The sequence below is a fragment of the Spermophilus citellus genome (genome assembly GCF_964194105.1).
Source record: "Spermophilus citellus genome assembly, chromosome: 4".
Classification (NCBI taxonomy): Eukaryota; Metazoa; Chordata; class Mammalia; order Rodentia; family Sciuridae; genus Spermophilus; species Spermophilus citellus.
In genome coordinates, this window is record NC_138185.1 from 100,725,991 (window position 1) to 100,747,635 (window position 21,645).

General features: G+C 48.2%; 1 protein-coding gene across 2 annotated transcripts; it reads left to right on the forward strand.

Moving 5' to 3' along the window:
• Positions 1-229: 229 nt before the first annotated feature.
• CTSH (cathepsin H) lies at positions 230-21,211 on the forward strand. 2 transcript variants are annotated; one of them, XM_081289899.1, is made up of 12 exons: positions 230-682; positions 4,830-4,861; positions 5,539-5,644; positions 6,642-6,712; positions 7,419-7,523; positions 9,881-9,967; positions 10,790-10,845; positions 13,770-13,851; positions 15,007-15,075; positions 17,656-17,762; positions 19,683-19,808; positions 20,767-21,211. In XM_081289899.1, exons 1-12 carry the CDS (start codon positions 592-594, stop codon positions 20,840-20,842), a joined length of 1,008 nt encoding a protein of 335 aa, XP_081146025.1. In that variant the 5' UTR covers positions 230-591; the 3' UTR covers positions 20,843-21,211. The 2 variants fall into 2 exon arrangements, with proteins under 2 accessions (XP_081146025.1, XP_081146024.1); XM_081289898.1 differs by lacking the exon at positions 20,767-21,211 and adding an exon at positions 20,435-20,708 and having other exon boundaries at positions 504-682.
• Positions 21,212-21,645: the final 434 nt, after the last annotated feature.

The following is a 21,645-nucleotide window of genomic DNA, read 5'->3' on the forward strand; positions in this document are numbered from 1 at the left end:
GAAAATGATCCTATAGCCTTGGATGTGACTTCCTCACCAGAAAAGAAGAAAACGCCTGTTAGACGTGAGTGGAGGGACAACCACAGAGCTTGGGTTAGTTCCTCTGGTTGTTAAATTTATTCCAAGAAGGGTGTGTGGGCGGGGGAGGGGTGTAGTCTGGAGAATGTGGTGACTGACAGACGGGCGCTCTGGAGGTGGGCACCGGCAGGGAGACGGGGTGGTAGGACGGGGAACCGGCAGGGAGGTGGAGAGGTCTGGCTAAGGCCTCCGTCCTTCGAGAGCCACCCTCGCCAGTCGGTGCCAGCCCAGCTGGGCAGAGCAGGGACCTCTCCAGGAGCGGCTCTCCAATCCGCCCTTCCCTCCAGAGAAAAGGAGAGGGGAGCGCAGTGGCCCGGATGGTGGGAAGGGTGGGAAGGAGCGGCCCCGGGTCCTCCAGTGGTCGACGCGGCCCCGCCTCCCGCGAGCCGGCCGCGGGACTGGGTCCTGCGGTGCCGCCCCGCCCGCCGCCTCGCCCCGCCCCGCCGCCTCCGGGACCTTAGCCCTGGCCGCCACCTCCGGGGCCTGGAGCCACAGCCGCGCCGCGCCGCCGCGATGAGGGCCGTGCTGCCGCTGCTCTGCGCCTGGGCTTGGCTCCTGGGCGCCCCTGCCCGCGCTGCCGCCGCGCTGTCCGTGAACTCCTTAGGTATGCCCGGGCCGCGGCCGAGGGGCTGGAGGGTCCCAGACTCCGCGCTCCCGAGAACTCGCTGAACTTGGGGGCGGTGGGGCACTGGGCGTTCCACGGGGCCCAGATTCAGGCTGTGCGTGTTGGGATCAGGGAGGGGTGAAGGGGTGGCCTCCCGCAGGGCGGGAGACGGGTGGTCTCGGAGTGTGGGTGTCTTCCATGACCAAAGGAACAGATGGGCTGTGTGGCCAGGGTTCCCCTTGCCCAGGCGGCGTCAAAGCCTAGACTACCAAAGAAACCCGCAGCCTTTCTGCCCTCCACCCGCCAACGGGGGCAACTGGGGACACAGAGGACTCTGAAGTGCTCCTGCCACAGGCAAGCGGGGTTTTCCAGCCTTTTCTAGCGGCTTTCCCATAGACATAGGAGATCCCCAAAGGTGTCTTGAAAGTTCATCTGTAAAATGGGTTGGAATGAGCTGTGTGGAGGTTTGACTCCTGCTACAGCAGCACCTAGTCCAATAGCAGTTTTGACCCCTAATCCTATGGTGTCTGGTGGGCTGCGACTGTACCAGCATCCTGCTGTTCTTGCACCCCTCCTTTTAGCCCCCCTCCTTCCCTGCTGCCCTTGGCCCCAGCCTCAGTCCACAGGCTCTGAGCTTACAAACTCACCTGCCCCCTTCACCCTGGGACAGACAAGAGTAGCCAAGGACCAACTTGGGAATGGGACAAAGATCACCCAGGCTCAATCTTGCCTGGTCAGAATCTCCTCATTCCTTCCTGCCTATTTATAAGTGGAAGCTCAAGCGGGCACACAGCTCCAGGTCAGTCCTCACCTAAGGGAAACCCAGCTGCTTCCCGGCAGAGGGCTTTAGTTTTCTTTGGCAGGCGGCCTGTGTAGAGGAGTGCTGGCACAGAAAAGCAGTTAACTCTCAAGCAGGGCTTGGCACACTTTTTCTGTGAAAGACCAGCTAGTAAATATTTTAGCTTTGTGGGTCATTTGGTCTCTGTAACAACCATTTAACTCTGCCGTTCTAGGCCAAAAAACAGCCACATACAGAATGTAAATGAGTGAGCATGATTATGCTCTAATAAACATTTATGGATGCTGAGCTTCGAATTTCAAAAGATTTTCAGGTGCAGGAGGAGGAAAGAATAGAAGTTCATTGGATTAGACAAAGGGGAATGAAGGGAAGGGAGGGGGAGGGGAATAAGAAAGACAGAATGAATCGGACATAACTTTCCTATGTTTTTATATGAATACATGACCAGTGAAACTCCACGCCATGTACAACCACAAGAATGGGAAGTTATACTCTATGTATGTATAATATGTCAAATACATTCTATTGTCCTGTATACTTAAAAGAACAAATTTAAAAATTCAAAAGATTAAAAAAATAACTTCAGATGGTACAAAATATCACTGTTCTTCCCCTACCCTCATCAACAGGTTAAAAGTATAAAAAGCCATTGAAACTCCTGGGCTTACAAAAACAGGTGGCAGGCTGTGATTTTCTGACTCCTGCTGTGGATCCTTCCCAGGCAGGACACATATGATACTTGTTTGAAAAGTGGTAAGGGAGTTGGAATGGATCTGTGTGAAATTGAGACATGGTTATCAGCTGATCTTTCTGGCCTTGTCTTAAGGTTCTGCATTTTCTTGACTTCCTAAGAATGAAAAGTAGCCTAGGGGTTTTTCACACCTGCTAGTTACTTTTGAAATCTGCCTGAGGCACAGGTCAGTAATCTGAACTCCATCCTGCTGAAGATGGTGGTCCTGAATTGAGCTCTGTTTTCTCTGAAGGCCCCAACTGCAAGCAGAGCCCATAACCAGGATGTAGATCCCTGAAACCCTAAGCAGGACATGTGTGGGGAAATATGCATTTTCTTTCTCAGGGACAATGGTTTCTGGAATAGCTCTGAAATCCACAGAGAGAAATCTAAATGCTGTGCAGCACTGACCTTCAAACTGGGGTGTGAATTCCTAAGGGAACATAGAGGCTGTTTCAAGTGATATCAACACAGATGGATTCAGTTTCAAGGAGTCTGTTTCCAGACCCTTTACTTCCAGATGTCTCCTTTGCAAAAATTGAAGAAAAGCATCTAAAGGCATTTGTCCTGAAGCCCAGCCCTTGGATGTATGTAGCAAACAAAAAGACAAATGGCCACAAATCTTTCAAGTTTGGTGTTCTTCATTTCTCAAGGAAACTGAAGTGAAGAAGGGAGGATTCCCCTGAGGTATTGCTGACCTCATGATTTGGGACCTGGGACCTAGGACCAGGCAAAGAATTAAATTGGACATTGCTCTGAAAACTGCCTTTCTTTCCCAGCTGCTTATTTGATCAGGACTTTCCATCCCTTTGACTTCAAAAATAATGAGACCAGAATTAATGTTGAACCCTGTCTCAAGCAGTAGATAATGCTTAGTCACAAATATTTAATCCATGAGGAGGAAGAAGTAATGAAAGTTTATCTCATTAAGAAATACATTTCCAAAAGATTTTTTTACTTTTTAGATTAAACAATGTATAATATATTTGAAAATCTAATCAGTTGGGGTACTCATAATCCCTATGATTATTCAATCAAGAATAAATTTTTTACGGGGCTGGGGATGTGGCTCAAGTGGTAGCGCACTCGCCTGGCATGCATGAGGCCCGGGTTTGATCCTCAGCACCACATACAAACAAAGATGTTGTGTCCGCCGAAAACTAAAAAATAAATATTAAAAAACTTAAAAAAGAATAAATTTTTTATAATATTCAGGAAATAAAAAAATTTAAATTGATATTTTTTGTTGTTGTTGCAAAATAGGATACTCAAATATTAAAAGTACTCAAAATAAAAATGTTTCTTTAGGGTAAAATACTGTAAGGTGGAAAGATAGACATTCAATGAGAAAAAGAAACTATGTAAAATATCCAATTCTTATAGAAAAGTTTGTTTATATCATTGATGGTAAGTAGCAAACTCCCAAGGCATATGGATTTTATTGGCTAGCTTTAAAAGAATGATGTAACAGTGGGGTTTTTGTTTTTTTCTTCCTTTCTTTGCAGTACCGAGGATTGAACCCAGGGCGACATGCATGCTAGGCAAGCAAGCACTCTACCACTGAGCTATATCCCCACCTCCTGTGAAACTATATATTTTATTGTTTTGTAAAGTTTTTTAGACCCATTAATTTTCCCATTGCCTAAGGCTTCTTTTAAGGTACAAAGATGAGATAAATAGTTGTGACAGAGACCTTATGGATTGCAAAGCCTAAAATATTTCCTGTCTATCCCCCTTGAGAAAGCATGTGCCGACCCTTTGGGCATAGGGTTTTTAATTAACTTCTTATTGAAATATAATATCATACAGAAAAGTGCACAAATCATTAAGCATGCGTTTCAATTAGTTTTCACAATTGAGACATCTTGCATGACCTGCACTCTGATGAAGCAATAGAACGTTGCCAAACATTGCCGGCATGATAAGAAATAGCTCACAGTCCACCCAGGATAAACACTATCCTAATTTTTAACTGTGTCAATGATTAAAAGTTTATCAGTGATTAAAAATAAACAATGATTAAAAGTATATCATTTGGGGGGAAATTTAGTGGAGTACTTAGCATGGGCAAGGCCTAGGTGCCATCCCCAGCTACATTTTAAAAAAATAATGAAGTCTGGATATACTTGACCATGTATTCTTTGTATGAATTTTAGCATCAACTCATAAAGTGAAAAATAATGCAGGAACATTATTTGTAATTACATTAAATTTATATATTTATTTTAGAAGGCTAGCCATTGAGTATTTCCTTCTCTGAAAAAAATATAGCATAATCTTCATTTTAACAAAAAAAAATAATAAAGTATATTGTTTTTCAAATTTAATTTGGGAGTCTGGAGATGTAACTCTGGTGGAATACTTGCCCAGCATATGTGAGGCCCTGAGATTCTTCCACAGCACTGAAAAAAAAAGGAGAAAAGAAAAAAAAATTAATTTAGGATACAAAGGAGAAAGAGTTTGAGTTCCTTTTGGATTCAGCATTAGATCATATCACCTTTGGTATTTTAAATATAGCATAGTTTTCTAAAATGCAAATCAGTTCTAAAATGTTCTAGTTGGCTCTAAACTCAACATTACCAAGAGGCCCAGACCTAATTTTTTTTTTCCTTTTACAGAGAAGTTTCATTTTAAGTCATGGATGGTACAGGTCAGTGCCCAACTTCTTCTTTCTAAAGTTTTTCATTTCACAAAGTTTCCTGTTATTAAACCAAACTGTACCAGATTTGAAACGATAAAGAGGGATTTTCCACATTCAACCCACCCTGGGTCTTTCCAGAGTTCAGATTGGCTGAACACTAGCAAAGATGCAGTTAAGTAAACTCCTTCCAAACAATGGTCCCCAGTCACAGACATGGCTGGCAGCCTTTCAAACCTTGAAATTCACTTCCATTTTTTATTTATTTGTATTCAGAGCACCTTGCACAGTGGCTGCAAAATCAGGTGGAGAATACTAGTATAAAAACTTTTGAAAAATGGTGATTTTTGCCATCAGTTTAACTCACTACCAGTCCTGGTGTCCAGGGGTAACCTGAACTTGGCAGATCCCTTCATTAGAGCCTCTTGGATTCTTGGCTGACTTTCAAGCAACTACTTGATCTTCATTTTGGCCACAGATCTCTGGAGGCAGGAGGCCACTTTGTAACTTACTGATTTTGATAGTAGAGACCCAGTGCCACCCACTGACACAAGATTTGTCCTGAGAATCTTGGCAGAAAGAAAACCTCCATTCCTCCTTTCAGAAAACAAGAAATCTCCTTCATGCATCCTGTTTCCATGACTTATTGTTAATGTTTTTTGTTTGTTTTTGTTTTGTTTTGTTTTTAGCACCAAAAGAAATACAGCTCAGAGGAGTACCACCACAGGCTGCAGACATTTGTCAGCAACTGGAGGAAGATCGATGCCCACAACAATAGGAACCACACATTTAAAAGTACTGTGGGGTGCCTTTCCTTCAGGCTTCTCCAGAGGGAGGCCGGGAGGGAGTATCTCAGATCTGGAAAGAAAGCATTTGTGACACAGACTGATAATAGCCATTAGAGGGTATGATGAGGAGATGTGGGGAGCTGATACCCAGGCCCTGAGGCCAACCTTGGCCAGCCTGAGACTGTGACTTTACTGTTATTGTCTATGAAACACAGAGTTGTAAATTTAGGGAAATGCTAGTACCCTCTAGATGGTGTGACATTTACAGGAGACTCTAGAGAAGAAGCCTCTGCTCTATTCCTGCCATCTGAGGGTCCATCCCAGAGACCCAGAGCTGTCAGGGGCAGTGTCTCTCAGAGACAGCTCTGAGCTCATGGGCCACCTTTAGGGACATCCCCCTTCACTACATGTTTGTATCACTAGAAATGCACACACATTCAGATAGGGTTCTGAGAAATGGTGGCAGTTCAGCCATATTGGGCTCAGGAGCTGTCCCGTACTAGCGAGTGACTTTGCAATGGGTTGGAGGCTGATGCTGAACATGAGCTGTCAGTACAGATGACCATTCGCCCCTCCCTGGGCTGCTATGAAGACTGCTTGTGGCACAGGTGGACGAGCATTTGCACAGGTGTAGTGGTTCTCCGTCATACTCACCTGTGGGCTATCTAAAAACGTGGGTGCCCAGGCCCCAGCCTAGACCAGCTGCGTCCATCAGCATCTCTGGGGTGCAGCCCAGACACCTATACTGTAGTAAAGCTCCCCCAGTGGTTCTGAAGCACAGTGAGCATTGACCTTAGTATATTGGATCGTATTAAATTTAAAATTTTGAAGGACTTAAGTTACACAACCAAAAATAGAACACAAGTAAAGAAGTTTATTTTTTGTTTCTTTAGTAATAACTCGCTAAGTTTTTCTACTTCATTTTGGTTGATTTCTTTTCTTTCTTTTTTTTTTTTTTTTTGGTTTTGTTTTGGTTTGGTTTTGATTTTCCTTCTCTTTTTCAGTGGCACTGAACCAATTTTCAGACATGAGCTTTGCTGAGATAAAACAAAAGTATCTTTGGTCAGAGCCGCAGGTAGGTATAATTCATTGCAAACAAATCTTGATTTCTTTCTTTCCCTCTTCCCCCCAGTGGTACTGGGAATTGAACTCAGGGGCACACTACCACTGAGCTATATCCCTAACCCTTTTTATTTTTAGTTTTGAGACAGGAACTCACTAAGTTGCTGGGGCTGGCCTTCAACTTGTGATACTCCTGCCTCAGCCTCCTGAGTCAGTTGGGTAGCATGCACCACCACACCTGGCAAATCTTTTCATTCAAACCTTTGGAATAAGTTTTTAACCTGCTCTGCTTCCAGTTAGATTCAGTCCTACCCCTAAGCCATTGCTGGGGGCATCCCAATATTTTTTGAGGAAGCCAAAGGATTTATCTCTGTCCAGGCCCCTGGCCTTAGCAAGCTGAGCCCTTAGTATATTCTAAATATTGCAAGAAACATACTTACAAAATATTAAGGGAAACTAATTTTATACCTGATATTCAAATTGAATGAGTTAAGGTATATTTTTATTTGCTAAATCTGCTACCCTTTCCTAATTCCTCAAACCTGGGCTCTAGAGTGAACATATCATTCAGCATTTGGTACCTGTAGACAGGGGAGGGACAGTTCTCACAGAGATAGCCTTTCTCACTCATCTTGGTGATTTCATTTTAATTACATTTTTTTTTTTTGACAAAAGGGATTTTTTTTTTGTCCTGAAAATAATGTATTTGTTTGTTCCAGAATTGCTCAGCCACCAAAAGTAATTACCTTCGGGGTACTGGCCCCTACCCAACCTCTATGGACTGGCGGAAAAAAGGAAATTTTGTCTCACCAGTAAAAAATCAGGTATGCACGGCAATCCCCAACCTTCTCCAAAAAAAGCCACATTCATAGACAATATTCCTGGAAGGATAACTCAGAGGAACCACAAAACCACTCAAGCTTATTCCCACCTCTGCTTTTTCCTCACCATCTCTCCAGGTCTGTTCCTCTGCAAGGTTGGGGAGGTTGTTACTCATGTGAGCTGCTCTGGAGGGTGAAAATGTTCCTTCATTGAGCTAAAGTTTACTCCCACACATGCAAGCACACGCACACACATACCCCCCTGTGGGTCCCAGGTCTCTCCTTTGGAGTCACTCAAAACATTTTGTTCCCTGTGCCCAGCAGAGATTGGACATCATGACTCCATTCCTACCACCATGTATCTTCTCCTCCTGTTCTGTAGCTATTCCTCAAGGCACCGGGCTGCAGCCCCTCCCCTGAATGCCTGACTCTTTTGGGTGGTTCCAGGTGGTCAGTGAGCCAAATGAAACCCAGCATTTCCTGGGTGTTCTCTGGCCACAGCAGAGGTGGCTTTTCTGTGGAGCAGAGCATCACCTGGGGCACAGTGGACTGGGCTGGGCATCCCCCCTCCCTTCCCCCAACTTGCACATGCTCTCTTCTGGAGTCCCAACCCAACTCTCTGCTGTCTGCCTACCCAGGCCCTTCCCCTCAAAGTAGCAGGGCAGTGGCCCTCTTCAGAGGAATGCTAACTCCTCAATTCCAGGAAATACAAGATTAAGTCTTTCTTTCAGGCAACTCTTGACTTTCCACTGAAACTTACTAAGGGAAATGTTTTTCACTTTCCAAATCTGTCATGTGGAAGAACTCCACATCCTCCCAAGCTCACCATGTCCTGCAGCCTACCAAGTGAACTGGTTGTTTAAACCAGCCCCCTGCAAGCCAAAACAAATCTCCCCTCCCAGCCTGCAGTAGAAAAAAGCCTGCCTTCAGCTTCATGACCAGAGATAGCTCTTTCTCCAAGACCTCTGGAGAATCTCAGGACAATTCAGAACAACAGTATTTGATGTGGAAACCTACACCTGCTCACCATTTGGGCAGATGGAAGGGTAGGTCCACCAAGAATATTCAGATTCTTCCTATAAGGGAGCAGGAACAAGGTCATTCCAAACAGCAGCTACAGCATTGTTGTTAACTCAGCAGCCCCCTTGAGGAATGTCACTTTACAGAGAAGGAAACTGAGTGGGAGAGTGACTTATTCAAGGTCCAAGATAAGTGAGAGACAACTCAAAACCAGGCCTCTGGGCCTAATCCAGGCCCTACTGTGTCTCCTTCAGCAGTGAACAAGGTCACCCCCTGTGTGTCCAAACCCGCCTCTTTGAACATCTCAAGGACACTCTGACCAGCTCTTCCTGTGTAAGGAAAGCTCTGAGAGGATGAGACTAGAGGGGGAGGCCAGTGTGACAGCTCTTTCCAGGGAGACAGGTCATGAGGACCAAATTGGGGCAATGACATGGACAGGAGGAAGGGAGTTTAAGAGACATTTCATAAGTAGGATGTGAAACATAGAACCAATAAGAAGAGGAAGAGACAAAAATGAGCCTGAGAGGAAAATAATAACCGCCATGAACATTATTAAGTCCAGTGGGTAGCTGCATGACCTTATCTAGCACCTTCCATTTTACAAATGAAGAAACAGGTTCTGTGGGGGAAGTCACTGGCCTGGCTTACACAGCTAGTGTGAGGCAGAACTATGATCTGAACCAAGCAGCCTGGCACTAGTGCAGACAGCCAACCCTCAAGTCATCCTGGGGGTGCAGCAATGAATGTGGCAGAAGACGACTCGAGTGATGTGTAGGGCAGGATCCCCAGAGCCTGCCTGAGATGTCAGGAGCACTCCAGTAGGTCTATCTGGAAGTCAGTTTGATCTGTAGGCCTAGATAAAGGTCGAGACTGAAGCTACAATTTAGGAAACTGTTGTTAAACAGTTAGTTAACTGACTCTAGGTGGAATGAGATTGGTGGTGAATAGTGAAGGTTCTAGAAACAGAACTTTAGTGACTCCCTTTGCTGGGAAACAGTATGGAGAAGAGGAGCCAGCAAAAGACTCCAAAGTAGGAAAGCCAGAAGTCTGTAGAGTGGGGTCAGGAAGGGGCTCCCAGCCCTGGAAGATGGCAGGGATGGATCAACAAGAGGAGTGGCCCAGACTGAGAGTCTGTGGTGCCATTCAGAACTGCTGCTTCTCCATGAGGTTTGGTTGCCCCTCAGGACTTCTGAGGCTCAGGCTGGACAAACCTGGAGCAGGGCTCTGTAAACTACAAAGGCATTCAGGGCCTGGGGCATTCCACAGGGGTGAGTGGAGGAAGCAGGGCCTTCTTGTGGTATTCCAGTTGCTGACTTCCTCTGCCCTCTTGGCCTCTCTAGGGTGCCTGTGGCAGTTGCTGGACTTTCTCCACCACAGGGGCCCTGGAGTCTGCGGTGGCCATCGCCAGTGGGAAGATGCTGTCTTTGGTAAGAAGTCAGCCTTGGGCTAAGTCCTATGGAGGACGCCCCCAGCCTGGGCCTTCAGCCTCCTTCAGAGCTATTTCAGTTGGACCTCAGGTGTTCCAGCCTGTGGACATTTGACATGAGAATTTCAAATAATACTTTTTCCTGGAAAGAATGAGGCTTATTGAGGGAACTGTGGCGGGCTCACTCCTGGGTGGTTCTGTGTGTTCCTCAGGTTCCTCACTTTGACAGTCACCAAAGATGGGCTTAGAAAAGCAGAGCCTGCCTGGGAGACAGTCCTGTAGGAGCTTTATGCCTTCCTAAGCTGCCTCTGTTGTCTTAAGTGGGAAGAGCAACGACCAACATATCTATCCCTTGACCCCAAACAGTGAGAGGTGATAAGCTCTGAGGAAGCTGTCCCAGTCCCCCCCTCTGTATGGGGAAGAGGGAAAGTGTAGGGCGAGGCCATCGAGGCATGAAGGCCCAGGTCAAGGAAAAGTGGGGCTGGGTCTCTGACTGGCTCTGCCCCCCTCCCCCAACACCCTCCCCCATGAGCCCCTGTGATCCCACTGTGTGCATGCCTGCAGAGCAGGGGCTTGGGCCACGAAGTGCCTGCTCCCTGCCTCTCACATGCCTACTTGATTGCCAGGCAGCTCCTGAGCACCTCCTGACATGTGCCACCTGCTGAGCTGACATTGCAGAGATTGTCCTGCCCTTGGGGAGTTTGTAATCTGGTCATCTTGACACAGTGAAAATTGGACAAAGATCAGGAGACCTGGCACCTTATGCCAAAGCCTCCATAGCCTCTTGGCCTTGGGCTCACTGGATTTGTGCTCCTTTCTGTAGGCAGAGCAGCAGCTGGTGGACTGTGCCCAGAATTTCAACAACCATGGCTGCCAAGGGTAAGTTCTCAACCAGGAGGGCCTGGAACCCCTCCTCAGCTCCCACTGATCACTGCTATCAAATCTAGCATGTGCCGTCCCCGCGTCACACAACCCCGTCTGTCATGTAGTGAGGAAGGTCACCTTACACTGCCAGGGTCTCACAGCCAGTCTGAGCAGAGCTACAATCGGAGCCCAGGCCTGTCTAGTTCTGAAATCCATCCTCTCTCCACCAAGTTACCTGGCTCTCTCCAGAGCACAGTCAGCCTCACTAGACACAAAAGCCTCTTGGGCAAGTGGCCAAAGGAGCGAGAAAATATCGTTATACATCATCCTCCAGAAAGGAGATCCACACACCGACAGCTGTTTGGCCTTTAGACAGGTCCTCTGAAGTGCTAGATGCCCTAGCTCACTGGCCTGTGAGGGACCTTTGTTCACCAGGGCAATGTGTCCATGCGGGGAGCTGTACCTCCACTGGGCCTGCTTTCCTGGCTCATCCCTACAACAGGTTGTTAGGAATTTCCTCCCATTTCTACAATGACTCTCAGCTTCATCTCTTTCTCCACTGTGTTATGCTCTGAGATATTTTTGTGGGACTGTTCAGCTTTCCCAGAACATAATATGCATAAAGCCAGGCCCTTGGGGCCCGTAGGGAAGCTCCCAGCCCAGACTGACTGCCCGTCTGCCTGCCCATCCATGGTGCATCCCTCTTCAGGCCTCAGCCCCACCACATTGGCACTTCTTTCCCTATGGGAACACATCTTTTTAATTAATTAATTTATTTATTTGTTCTAATTTGTTATACATGATAGCAGAATGCATTTCAATTCATAGTACACATATGGAGCATAATTTTTCATTTATCTGGTTGTTCACAAAGTACAGTCACACCATTCGTGTCTTCATACATGTACCTAGGGTAATGATGGCCGTTTCATTCCACCATCTTTCCTACTCCCATGCCCCCCTCCCTTCTCCTCACCCTCCTTTGCCTTATCCAAAGCTCCTCCATTCCTCCCATGCTCCCACCCCCACCCCCATTATGGATCAGCATCCACTTATCAGAGAAAACATTCGGCCTTTGGTTTTTTGGGATTGGTTTACTTCGCTTAGCATGATATTCTCCAACTCCATCCATTTACCTGCAAGTGCCATGATTTTATTCTCTTTCAATACTGAGTAATATTCCATTGTGTATATATACCACAGTTTCTTTATCCATTCATCTATTGGAGGGCATCTAGGTTGGTTTCACATTTTAGCTCAATAGCTGCTGTAAACATCGATGTGGCTGCATTACTATAGTATGCTGATTTTAAATCCTTTGGGTATACTCAGAGAAATGGGATAGCTATGTCAAATGGTGGTTCCATTCCAAGTTTTCTAAGGAATCTCCATACTGCTTTCCGGATTTGTTGCAGTCCCACCAGCAATGTAAGTGTGTGCCTTTCCCCCACATCCTCGCCAACACTTATTGTTGCTTCTATTCTTAATAGCTGCCATTCTGACTGGCGTGAGATGAAATCTTACAGTAGTTTTGATTTGCATTTCTCTAATTGCTAGAGATGTTGAACATTTTTTCATATATTTGTTGATTGATTATATATCATCTTCTAAGAAGTGTCTGATCAGTGCCTTGGCCCATTTATTGATTGGGTTATTTGGTTTTTTGGTGTTAAGATTTTTGAGTTCTTTATGAATCCTGGAGATTAGTGCTCTATCTGATGTGCATGTGGTAAAAATTTGTTCCCATTCTATAGACTTTCTCTTTACCTCACTGATTTTTTTGTTTTGCTAAGAAGAAGCTTTTCAGTTTGAATCCATCTCATTTATTGATTCTTGATTTTATTTCTTGAGCTTTAGGAGTCTTGTTAAGGAAGTCAGAGTCTAATCCAACATGATGAAGATTTGGGCCTACTTTTTCTTCTATTAGGCACGGGGTCCCTGGTCTTATTCCTAAGTCCTTGATCCATTTACCTCTTACCCCACTATCTGCTTTGGCAGCAACTAACACCAAGCTTCCTGCAAAGGGCTGTGCCTTTTGTGTGATATTTGCTGTGGCCTGGCTCACTGGTTCTTGGTGAGCATGCCCTGGTGGCAGAGGAGGTCTCCTGAGAGGTCAGCAATGTTGACATCACTGCCTGCTACAGCACCATCATGCTCAGTCTCATTTTGATCTCTTTCCTCTGGTTAACTTCATATCACCCTAACACGCTGAACCCTGGGCATGCTGCAGCCCTGCTTTGTGAAGGAACAGGACTTTCTTCTTTCATCCATGCACTAGCTACCATCAAACCCGACGGTGTATCCAGGCACAGGGGTACAGCACTCTGCAGAACTGGAGCTGACACTCAACTGGTCAGGTCAGACAGGCTGTAAGCATGTCATAGATCAGGTCACAGTGGCACACGCTGTGGAGAGGAAGACACAGTAGGGATCAGAGTGGGGAGTGCTGGGCAGCAGTTAAGTTTTTATTTTCTCTGAGAGGTGGCATGATGAAGAAAGGATTCACCTTTGGAACCAAAGCCTAACTCCAGCTTTGTGACCCTGGGCAAGGTGTTCAGCCTCTCTGAGCTGAATCAGGGAAATAACACCCATCACTCAAGGGTCAGGCAGTCATGTGCGGACCACCCCCCTCACACGGCTGCCCCTTAGGCAGGGTGTTTTTGGTGATGGTGCACTGGGGCGATACCACAGGTCTTCCTGAGGGACTTTCCATTCCTCAGGACCTCCAGTGGACTCACCTGAGTTTGCTAAGCTTTATGCCAAGGCACGTAGGGCAACATTGCTGACCTCTCAGGAGACCTCCTCTGCCACCAGGGAACACTCACCAAGACCCAGTGAGCCAGGCCACAGTGAATATCACACAAGCTCCAGCTCTGCAGGCCCCACCTCTGTCCATCAGGGTGGCTCTACCTGGGCTTACCTGTGTGTGCTTTTTGCAGGGGCCTCCCCAGCCAGGCCTTCGAGTACATCCTGTACAACAAGGGCATCATGGGAGAAGACACCTACCCCTACTTGGGCAAGGTAATTCCAGGTAGCCCCAGCTGTCTTCTCCCATCTCCATTCCTACCTGTGTCAGGATACACCTTTTCCCCCAAGCCTCCTGCTGTGATCCAGAATGTCTGAGCCCTTTGCACTCCCCTCTGGCCTCTTGTCACCCCCACCCCTGTGGCACTATCTCTCTGCTTCCTGAGCATCCTCCTCAGGACCCCTTCCGCACACCGCCCTGCCTGCCCTGTTTTTCCTGGCCTGCCTCCTGTCCACACAGGCGGTCTCTCATACTGACCACCATGCTCTCCTAGGCCACTTCTACATTGCTCTGCTGTGTGCACCAGGGGCCACCCCCTCCATCACCTCAGCCCAAGCTGGCCACAGCCAAGCCCTTTGTTTTTCTTCCAAACCCACAGCCCCTCCTTTGCTTCTCCTCTCAGCGAGGAGCAGCACCAGCCTCCTCAGAACCTACTGGCCACCTGGGGTCCTGTCTGGGACTGGCCTACTCTGCTGCTGGCCATCACAGACCTTCTCACTTAGGCTTCCTTGTTCCATGCCGTGTCCCCACTGCCCACTCAGATCTTGGTCTCCCTCATGGGGTCACTGGGCTGGCCTCCCCTTGGGCCTCAGACGCAGCTCTGACATGCACCTGCCTTGTTCAGAACTCTCAGGAGGCTCCTCGAGCCCTCCCCACCCCCACCCTAGCCAATCTTATCTCCTGTTACCTCCCCCTCACAAACCCTGTGCTCAGGCCCAACCACTTGCTGGTTTCTAAACCACGAGGTCCTGCTCTCCTTACAGTCCTGCTCTTCCCTATTCTATGACCTTAGCTCTGCAGCTCCCTCTTGTCAGCATTGATTCCTGGACTGAGGGTCCCTCCCCTCCCCTCTTACTCAGCCTCCATTTCTCTGTGATCTTCCTTGGGCTGGCTCAGGCTCCTCCCTGGTGTCCCACCAAGCACTATGTGTGTCCCTCTCTCCCCACAGCCAGCACAGGGCTATTTCCTGCCCGTAGACTCTGAATTCCTTGAGGACAGTTATATCTCTAATTCTCACTGAACTGACACCCTCATCAAGGCCCTCGGACACATACTAAATGTTATCAAACTGCATATGTGGAGGCTGAAGTCTCAGCCTTGGACCAGGGCTCTCCTAACTTATATTCTGTGCCCCTTTCTGCCCTGAACAGGACAGTAAGTGCAAGTTCCATCCAGAAAAGGCCATTGCATTTGTCAAGGATGTAGCCAACATTACACTTGTGAGTACTGGGCTCTTCTCTCAGTTGGGGAATATATTCTGATGAGGCTGGTCTCCACAGTTGTAGGTGGCCAGTGGGCCTAGGAGGGCAGCCTCTCTGACAGTATGTCACTTTGACTGAAGAGTTTGAGTTATCATTGACTCTAACTCAACTGTGCTGAGAGCATGGTGGAAGATGGAAAAGGAATCACCGACTGGCTGATGCTCAGGTTCTGAACACCAGGTCTGCCCACATCTTCATTCTTGTTCTGTTTTCTTGTCTCTAAAATGCAAGCAATAATCCACACCTTACACAAGAGGGTGTGACCATGTGCGTGATGTCAGAACGTGTGTGTGAGATTGAGGAGGAGTATGAATGTGTGTCAGTCAGGATGAGCTAGGTTCTGCTGCAGTCATGACCAGCCTCAAATCCGAAAGGCTTACATAAAGTGTATGTCTCACTCCTGTGACCTGTGTCTTACATAGGCAGGACTGTATTCTGACCTATTGACCTCACCACAGGACCCAGGCTGACAGGAAGAGAATAGCCAATTATGGCAATAAATGAGTTACACAGTCACACCTCACCTCCAGTGGATTGAGAAATGCAGCTGTGCCCTGCTTTTGCAAGAACATGCTTGAATGTGAATGAACGGCCCTCGTGACTCCAGGGTGCATATAGTAGGGGAGGATTGTGTAGGAGTGATCAAATATCTTCATAGATGTGGGCAGGTGTGATTTGTACAAATGAGAGCCTGAGGGGTGGGGGCATGTGCCAGTAAACATATATGCAGGTCATAGACATGATGTCTTTGTAATGACAACTGCAGCTATGCATTTGAAACACGTGCCAAGCTCTAGGCAGTAATGACAGTGTACATTTATGAAGCACTTAAAGGTGCTGTACCCAATAACCAGACATGCATTATCTCCTTTAAAGTCAAAATAACCCTAGAAGATGAATATTGTTATTCATCTTCATTTTGTAGATGAGGAAACAGAGGATCAGAGTACTTAAGTGATGTGCCCACAGCCCATAGAGCTAGGAGTTGGAAACTGGATTTGAATTGAGATCATGTCATTCCAGAACCAGGGCTCATTGCCTTGACCACATATAACCCATACCCCAGGATAGGGATGTTACTGTCTTCAGAAAAGAGCCAGTTCTCAGGGCCTGGTGGTGCACACCTGTAATCCCAGTGACTCGAGAAGCTGAAGCAAAAGGATCACAAGTTTGAGGCCAGCCTCAACAACTTAGTGAGACCCTGTCTCAAAAAAATAAAAGGACAAGAAAACAGAACAAGAATGAAGATGTGGGCAGATCTGGTGTGCAGAACCTGAGCATCACAGGAATGTAGCTCAGTGGAGAGTGCCCTGGGTTTAATAGCCAGCTCGTCTGATACACCCACCAAGGCAGGTCACTCAGAGCCACAGTATTCCACTGAGAAGTGAACAAGGAGCTCAAAGTATCCCTTTTGCCTAGTCCCCAGGACTCATCAGTGACACCTTCAGGTCCCTGAAAAGCTGGCCAGAACTGTGTTCAGTCCCCTCAGGGCAGCTGTGGAAATGGTGCCCACCTTCATGTGGGCAGGCCCCATGGCCAACTGGCCTCAGATCTTCCCTGACCTGCCTGGTGTCGTGAGGCCTCTTCCAGTAGCAGGAAGGAAGCTGCTTGTTGCTGCCTGGTCTCTGCCCACACCTCCAGGGAGGCTGGACTGAGGGAAGCTGGGGGCCTGTCCCCCCCTGCACTTCCCTTTGCAGAGCCCTGGCCTCAGCTCACATAGCCTCCAGCCTCATTTCAACTCCTAAACTTAACTTACTGTGACCCAGTTGTTCCCAACTGGGACACTTCAAACACTCTTGCAGCTAGGAATCCCCCACCCCACTGATGCTAATGGAGTTGCAAGGGGGTGGGGAGGTGACAGCCTGGGCATAGGGGTCGTTGAACGCTCTCCAAGTGCTTCTAACTGCCTCTTCCACCTGGCCTCTGCAGCTCTGTTCCAGGAAGCCACCTTGACACCCCCACCCTCACCCTCCTATTGAAGGGGGCAGGGCACTGAGGAGGCACACAGCCCTTGGCTGGTCCTCTCTCATCTCCACCACAGTCTGGGTCTTATCTGTTCCTGGTTTATGAACCTTGTGTTCTACCAGCAGAACTCCATTGGTTGACTTTCAGGGAGGCCTGGGTATGTCACACCCATCTCTGCCTTCAGAGCCCCTGGCATCAGTGAATATTTGGGAGTGACTGGTGAGCAAGTCCACACTGTGTCCTGTGTGATGTGGGGGAGAAGACCAGACAGACTCAGCCAGCAAAGGGAGGGGAGGCCACAGGGGAGCCCGTGCTGGGGGAGGAAGGAGTATAAGCCAATAGAAAACCAAAGAAACCTGGCAATCTGCACAAGAGGCAGGGCTCAGGGACGAGGTTCTGCTGGACAGAGGGGGCTGCCCCTTGGTGGCTGCATTTTTGCCTCTTCCTCCTGGTCATCTATATTGGTCTGGACCTCCTGCCCCTATCTTGTGTCAGAGGGCCATATTTTGAAAGTGGGGTGGGGAGGTGACAGAGACCATGCTGTCTTTCTCTCAATCCTCTGTCTGTCCGCAGAATGATGAGGAGGCAATGGTGGAGGCCGTGGCCCTATACAACCCCGTGAGCTTTGCTTTTGAGGTGACTGAAGATTTCATGATGTATAAAAGTGGTGTCTACTCCAGGTGAGCTGGGTCCAGGAGCCAAGAAGGCTGGTGGAGCAAACTGGGGGGCCTCCTCACTCCTGGCACAGGGACCTTGGGCTCAGCCCAGACTCCTGGTCAGACCATTTCATGACATCTGCCATACTGGGAATTTTATGTTTCCTCAGTTAGACCCCATGCAGCTCTCAGGGTCGGGGACCATAGACTTTCAGAGAAAAGAGATCAGAAGGGATCCCTGACACTTGGCTGGTGAGGGCCAGTGCTCACTAGCTCAGAGAGGTAGCCTCATCTATGGAAGGAAGTTAAAAAACCCAGTTAAAAACCTCACTTTCAAAAATATAAAGACAGGGCTGGGGCTGCAGCTCAGAGGCAGAGCTCTTGCCTCACACATATGAGGTGCTGAGTTTGATCCTCAGGACCACATAAAAATAAATAAATAAACAAACAAAGATATTATGTCCATCTACAACTAAATATATATATATATTTAAAAAAAGAAAGAAAATTTGAAGATATAGAACAGGGATAAGAAAGTAACTGCTCTCAAGCACCAGAATCCTGTGCCGGGAAAGCCAGGCCCCTTGGCATCTCATGCAGGGTTGCTCCTGCCCACACCTCTTAGCCTGCCTGTTTTGTGCAGTGAGTTCAGTGTGTGTCTCTAGCCACCTCCTGCCTGCTCCCCAGAGTCCTTCATGTCCCCTCGTTTTCCAGGCACTCTAAAATGTTGGTGCTATCTGTCAGCCCTCTTCTGAGTTCTCAGCTACTCCTGTAGCTCCATGGCCAGCTGTTTGCTGAGAATGGTTGGACCCGTACCCAGCTCCCCCCATACCAGCCTGGATGGCTTTGGAAACCTCATGGCCTGCATATCTCTTCCGGCCCCTTCCTGCCCAGGTCTCCATCTGGTCAGCAGGGGCCCCATCCCTGCTGCTGCACTGGAGGAAGGCCAGAGCCATGTGAGCCCTCCTCCTGTCGTCCCCACTGTCCCTGTAACATTGCTCACCTCTGGGCTCTCCCCTCCTATCCACCTCCCATCTCCTCTCCACCTAGCCCACCATTTCCCGCCTTCCAGCAGCCTCCTCACTGGCTTGTCCTTGACCATGACACACACCCCCACCCCACACACACCCCCACACATGCTGGCCCTTCCTCCACTTGGAGCCAGGGTCCACCTTCTGACATGCCAACTCTAAGCACTCCAGCGCCTCCCTTTGCTCAGTGTCTTAGCCCAGCTGTGGGGACCCTTCTAATCTGACCCTTCCCTTTTCTCCACATTCGTGTGTGTCACATCTCCCTCCCTATCCCTGGCTCCCCCTGCAACCCCAACCCCAGCCACATGGAAGGGTTTGAAGTTTCATGGGTGTTCCCTGCTTCCTCAGGGAGGCCTTCCTGGCCCCTCTTTAGGGCTCCACACTGTCAGCCCACAGTCCACTGCTCAGAGACAGCCTCTTTGCCCACCTGCAGGGTGGACCCTGCTGTTCACACCCCAGCACCTGCCCGGGGCCTGGCCCATATGTACTCAAACCTGAGTTCCACATTAGCAGAATCCACCTGTGACTGCTGCAGCTTTCCCATGAATTCTTGGAATTTCCTCATGGAAGCTTTGAAAAATAAATGCACTGGTAGCAAAACGGTGTGGTGTTGAATTCTAGTCCAACACTGTTGGCTGCCGAAGGTGCAGCAGGAGGACTGTTCCCTCTTTAGTGGGAGAGAAGGTGTCACACTGGAGGAAAGGGGCCAGCGCCACACCGAGACTCTCCTTGCACCAGCAGGACTGAAAGAACTGAGAACTATTCCCTCTCACTGTGAAGAGAAGTCATTCTCCACCTGATGGGCCTCCCGTGGGAAACATGGCCCTAGCACACGGGGAGAGCTATGCTTGGGTGTGACTGAGCTGTGGCTTCTGTCCTTCCCATAGTATCCACTCTCTTATTTCCTTCCCAGTACTTCCTGTCATAAAACTCCAGATAAAGTAAACCACGCAGTACTGGCTGTCGGGTATGGAGAAGAGAATGGGATACCCTACTGGATCGTGAAGAATTCTTGGGGCTCCCACTGGGGAAAGGATGGGTAAGTAGCTTCTCAGTCCCATTGTTCGGGGTGGGGGTCATGTTGCTCAGGTTGGAGGACCTTGTGGGTATCTCTTCCAACTCAAAGTTATGGCTTCCAGGCTGGGTACAGTGGTACACACCTGTAATACCAGCAACTTCAGAGGCTGAGGCAGAAGGATCGAGAAAGTTCAAGGCCAGCCTCAGCAAGTTAGCAAGACCCTATCTCAAAATTAAAAATTTTAAAAAGGGGAGCTGAGGGTGTAACTCATTGGTAAATAGATAGATAGATAGATAGAAAGAAAGAAAGAAAATTACAGCTTCAAAAAAGGAGCTGTTCAGCCAAGCCCTAGCCAGGCCAGGGGGAAGCATGAGAATGTGACCTATACCCTTGGGACCCCAGCTACTAACGCAGGTAATAGGAATCCAGTTGGCTCAGTAGAGCCGCAGTAGTAACCACTGCTGGGATAACAGCTTAGAACCCTGAGCCCTGCTGGGACCAAGCCAACCTTTGGGAGGGTCCAGCTTTGAGAAATCAGGACAACAATTTGCCCCTGAACTTGACAGTCCCTACTTCAAGGAAAAAATGTTGGAGCCAGGAGGCCTGGGTATCTGTGCATGTTGATGTGACTCTGTGTCTCCTTTCAGATTCCTCTGAAAAGGAGTTTCTGTCCTTACCTCAATCGAGGAGTCCTGGTGATGTGAAGTAACTATGTGAAGGCCTAGCCAGGGCTAGGAAGGGGGCCAACAGGCAATTCTGGGAAGAAGTAGGATATGAACAGAATAAGAAAGTGAGATCATTTGGTGACCAAGGAGAGGGAAAAAGAAATTTTTCACAAGGTTACATCAGTAATTTCTTGTTGATAAAAAAAAAAAAGCCCAATGCCACTGTTTCATGAATAAATTCAGAGGGCTTAATCCCTGGAGTCAGGTCTTGGTGAGTGGCAGAACATTCTAGAAAGATCTTTCTCTCGGCCCAGGTACTTCCTCATTGAGCGTGGGAAGAACATGTGTGGCCTGGCTGCCTGTGCCTCCTACCCGATCCCTCAGGTGTGAGCCAGCTAAAGCTGTGGAGAAGGTTGGCGGAGAAGGAGAGGAACTGGTGTCTCACTGTTTGGTGGAAATCCTGCCTGGAGGAAGCTCTGGGGGGATCCACCCAGAGGCCCCCATTTTTCACCCTCACTCCTGTTCTGACCCTGGAAACCTAAAGAAAAGGAGGAAGAATTCCGTTGCCCAAGAAGCCTACTCACATCTTTTGATGTGATGACCATCACCAGCCATGTGCCTTAGGTGTGGTTTTTAACTGACTCAAACCCATGTGGATGGAGAATATTCTTTCTTTCAAGAGGGGCTACTTCCACATGTAGAGAGCGCTTCAGTCTACTATCTTTTCTGTATTCTTTTTTTCAATAAACATCGAGTGAGCACCTCCCTGAGCCAAGGCCTGTGCCGGATACAGGACCAGACACTTCTCAAACTGGGTCCTCAGGGCTCAGTCTCCCAGGATGGAGGAGGTATCAGCAGGGTGCCCTGGTCTCTGGCTGGAGACACAGTATGGATGTTGGTGAGCAGGAAGAAGAGCAGATTTAGGAATTCTGACTGTCCTACACCTCAGGAGGGAGGGAGGAGGAAATGGGCCAGGGTCTGGCAAAGCCAGGACAGCCTGAAAGCCTGTACATCTCTGTGTGGCCTCCCTTCTCTCAGCTTCATACCCCTCCTCAAGACCCTGGGCCCCATTTCATCTTTACTAATCCTTTTTCTTTTGGGGTACCAGAGATTGAACCCAGGGGTTCTTAACCATTGAGTCACATCCCCAGCCTTTTTTAAAAATTTTTGATTTTTGAGGCAGGGTCTCACTA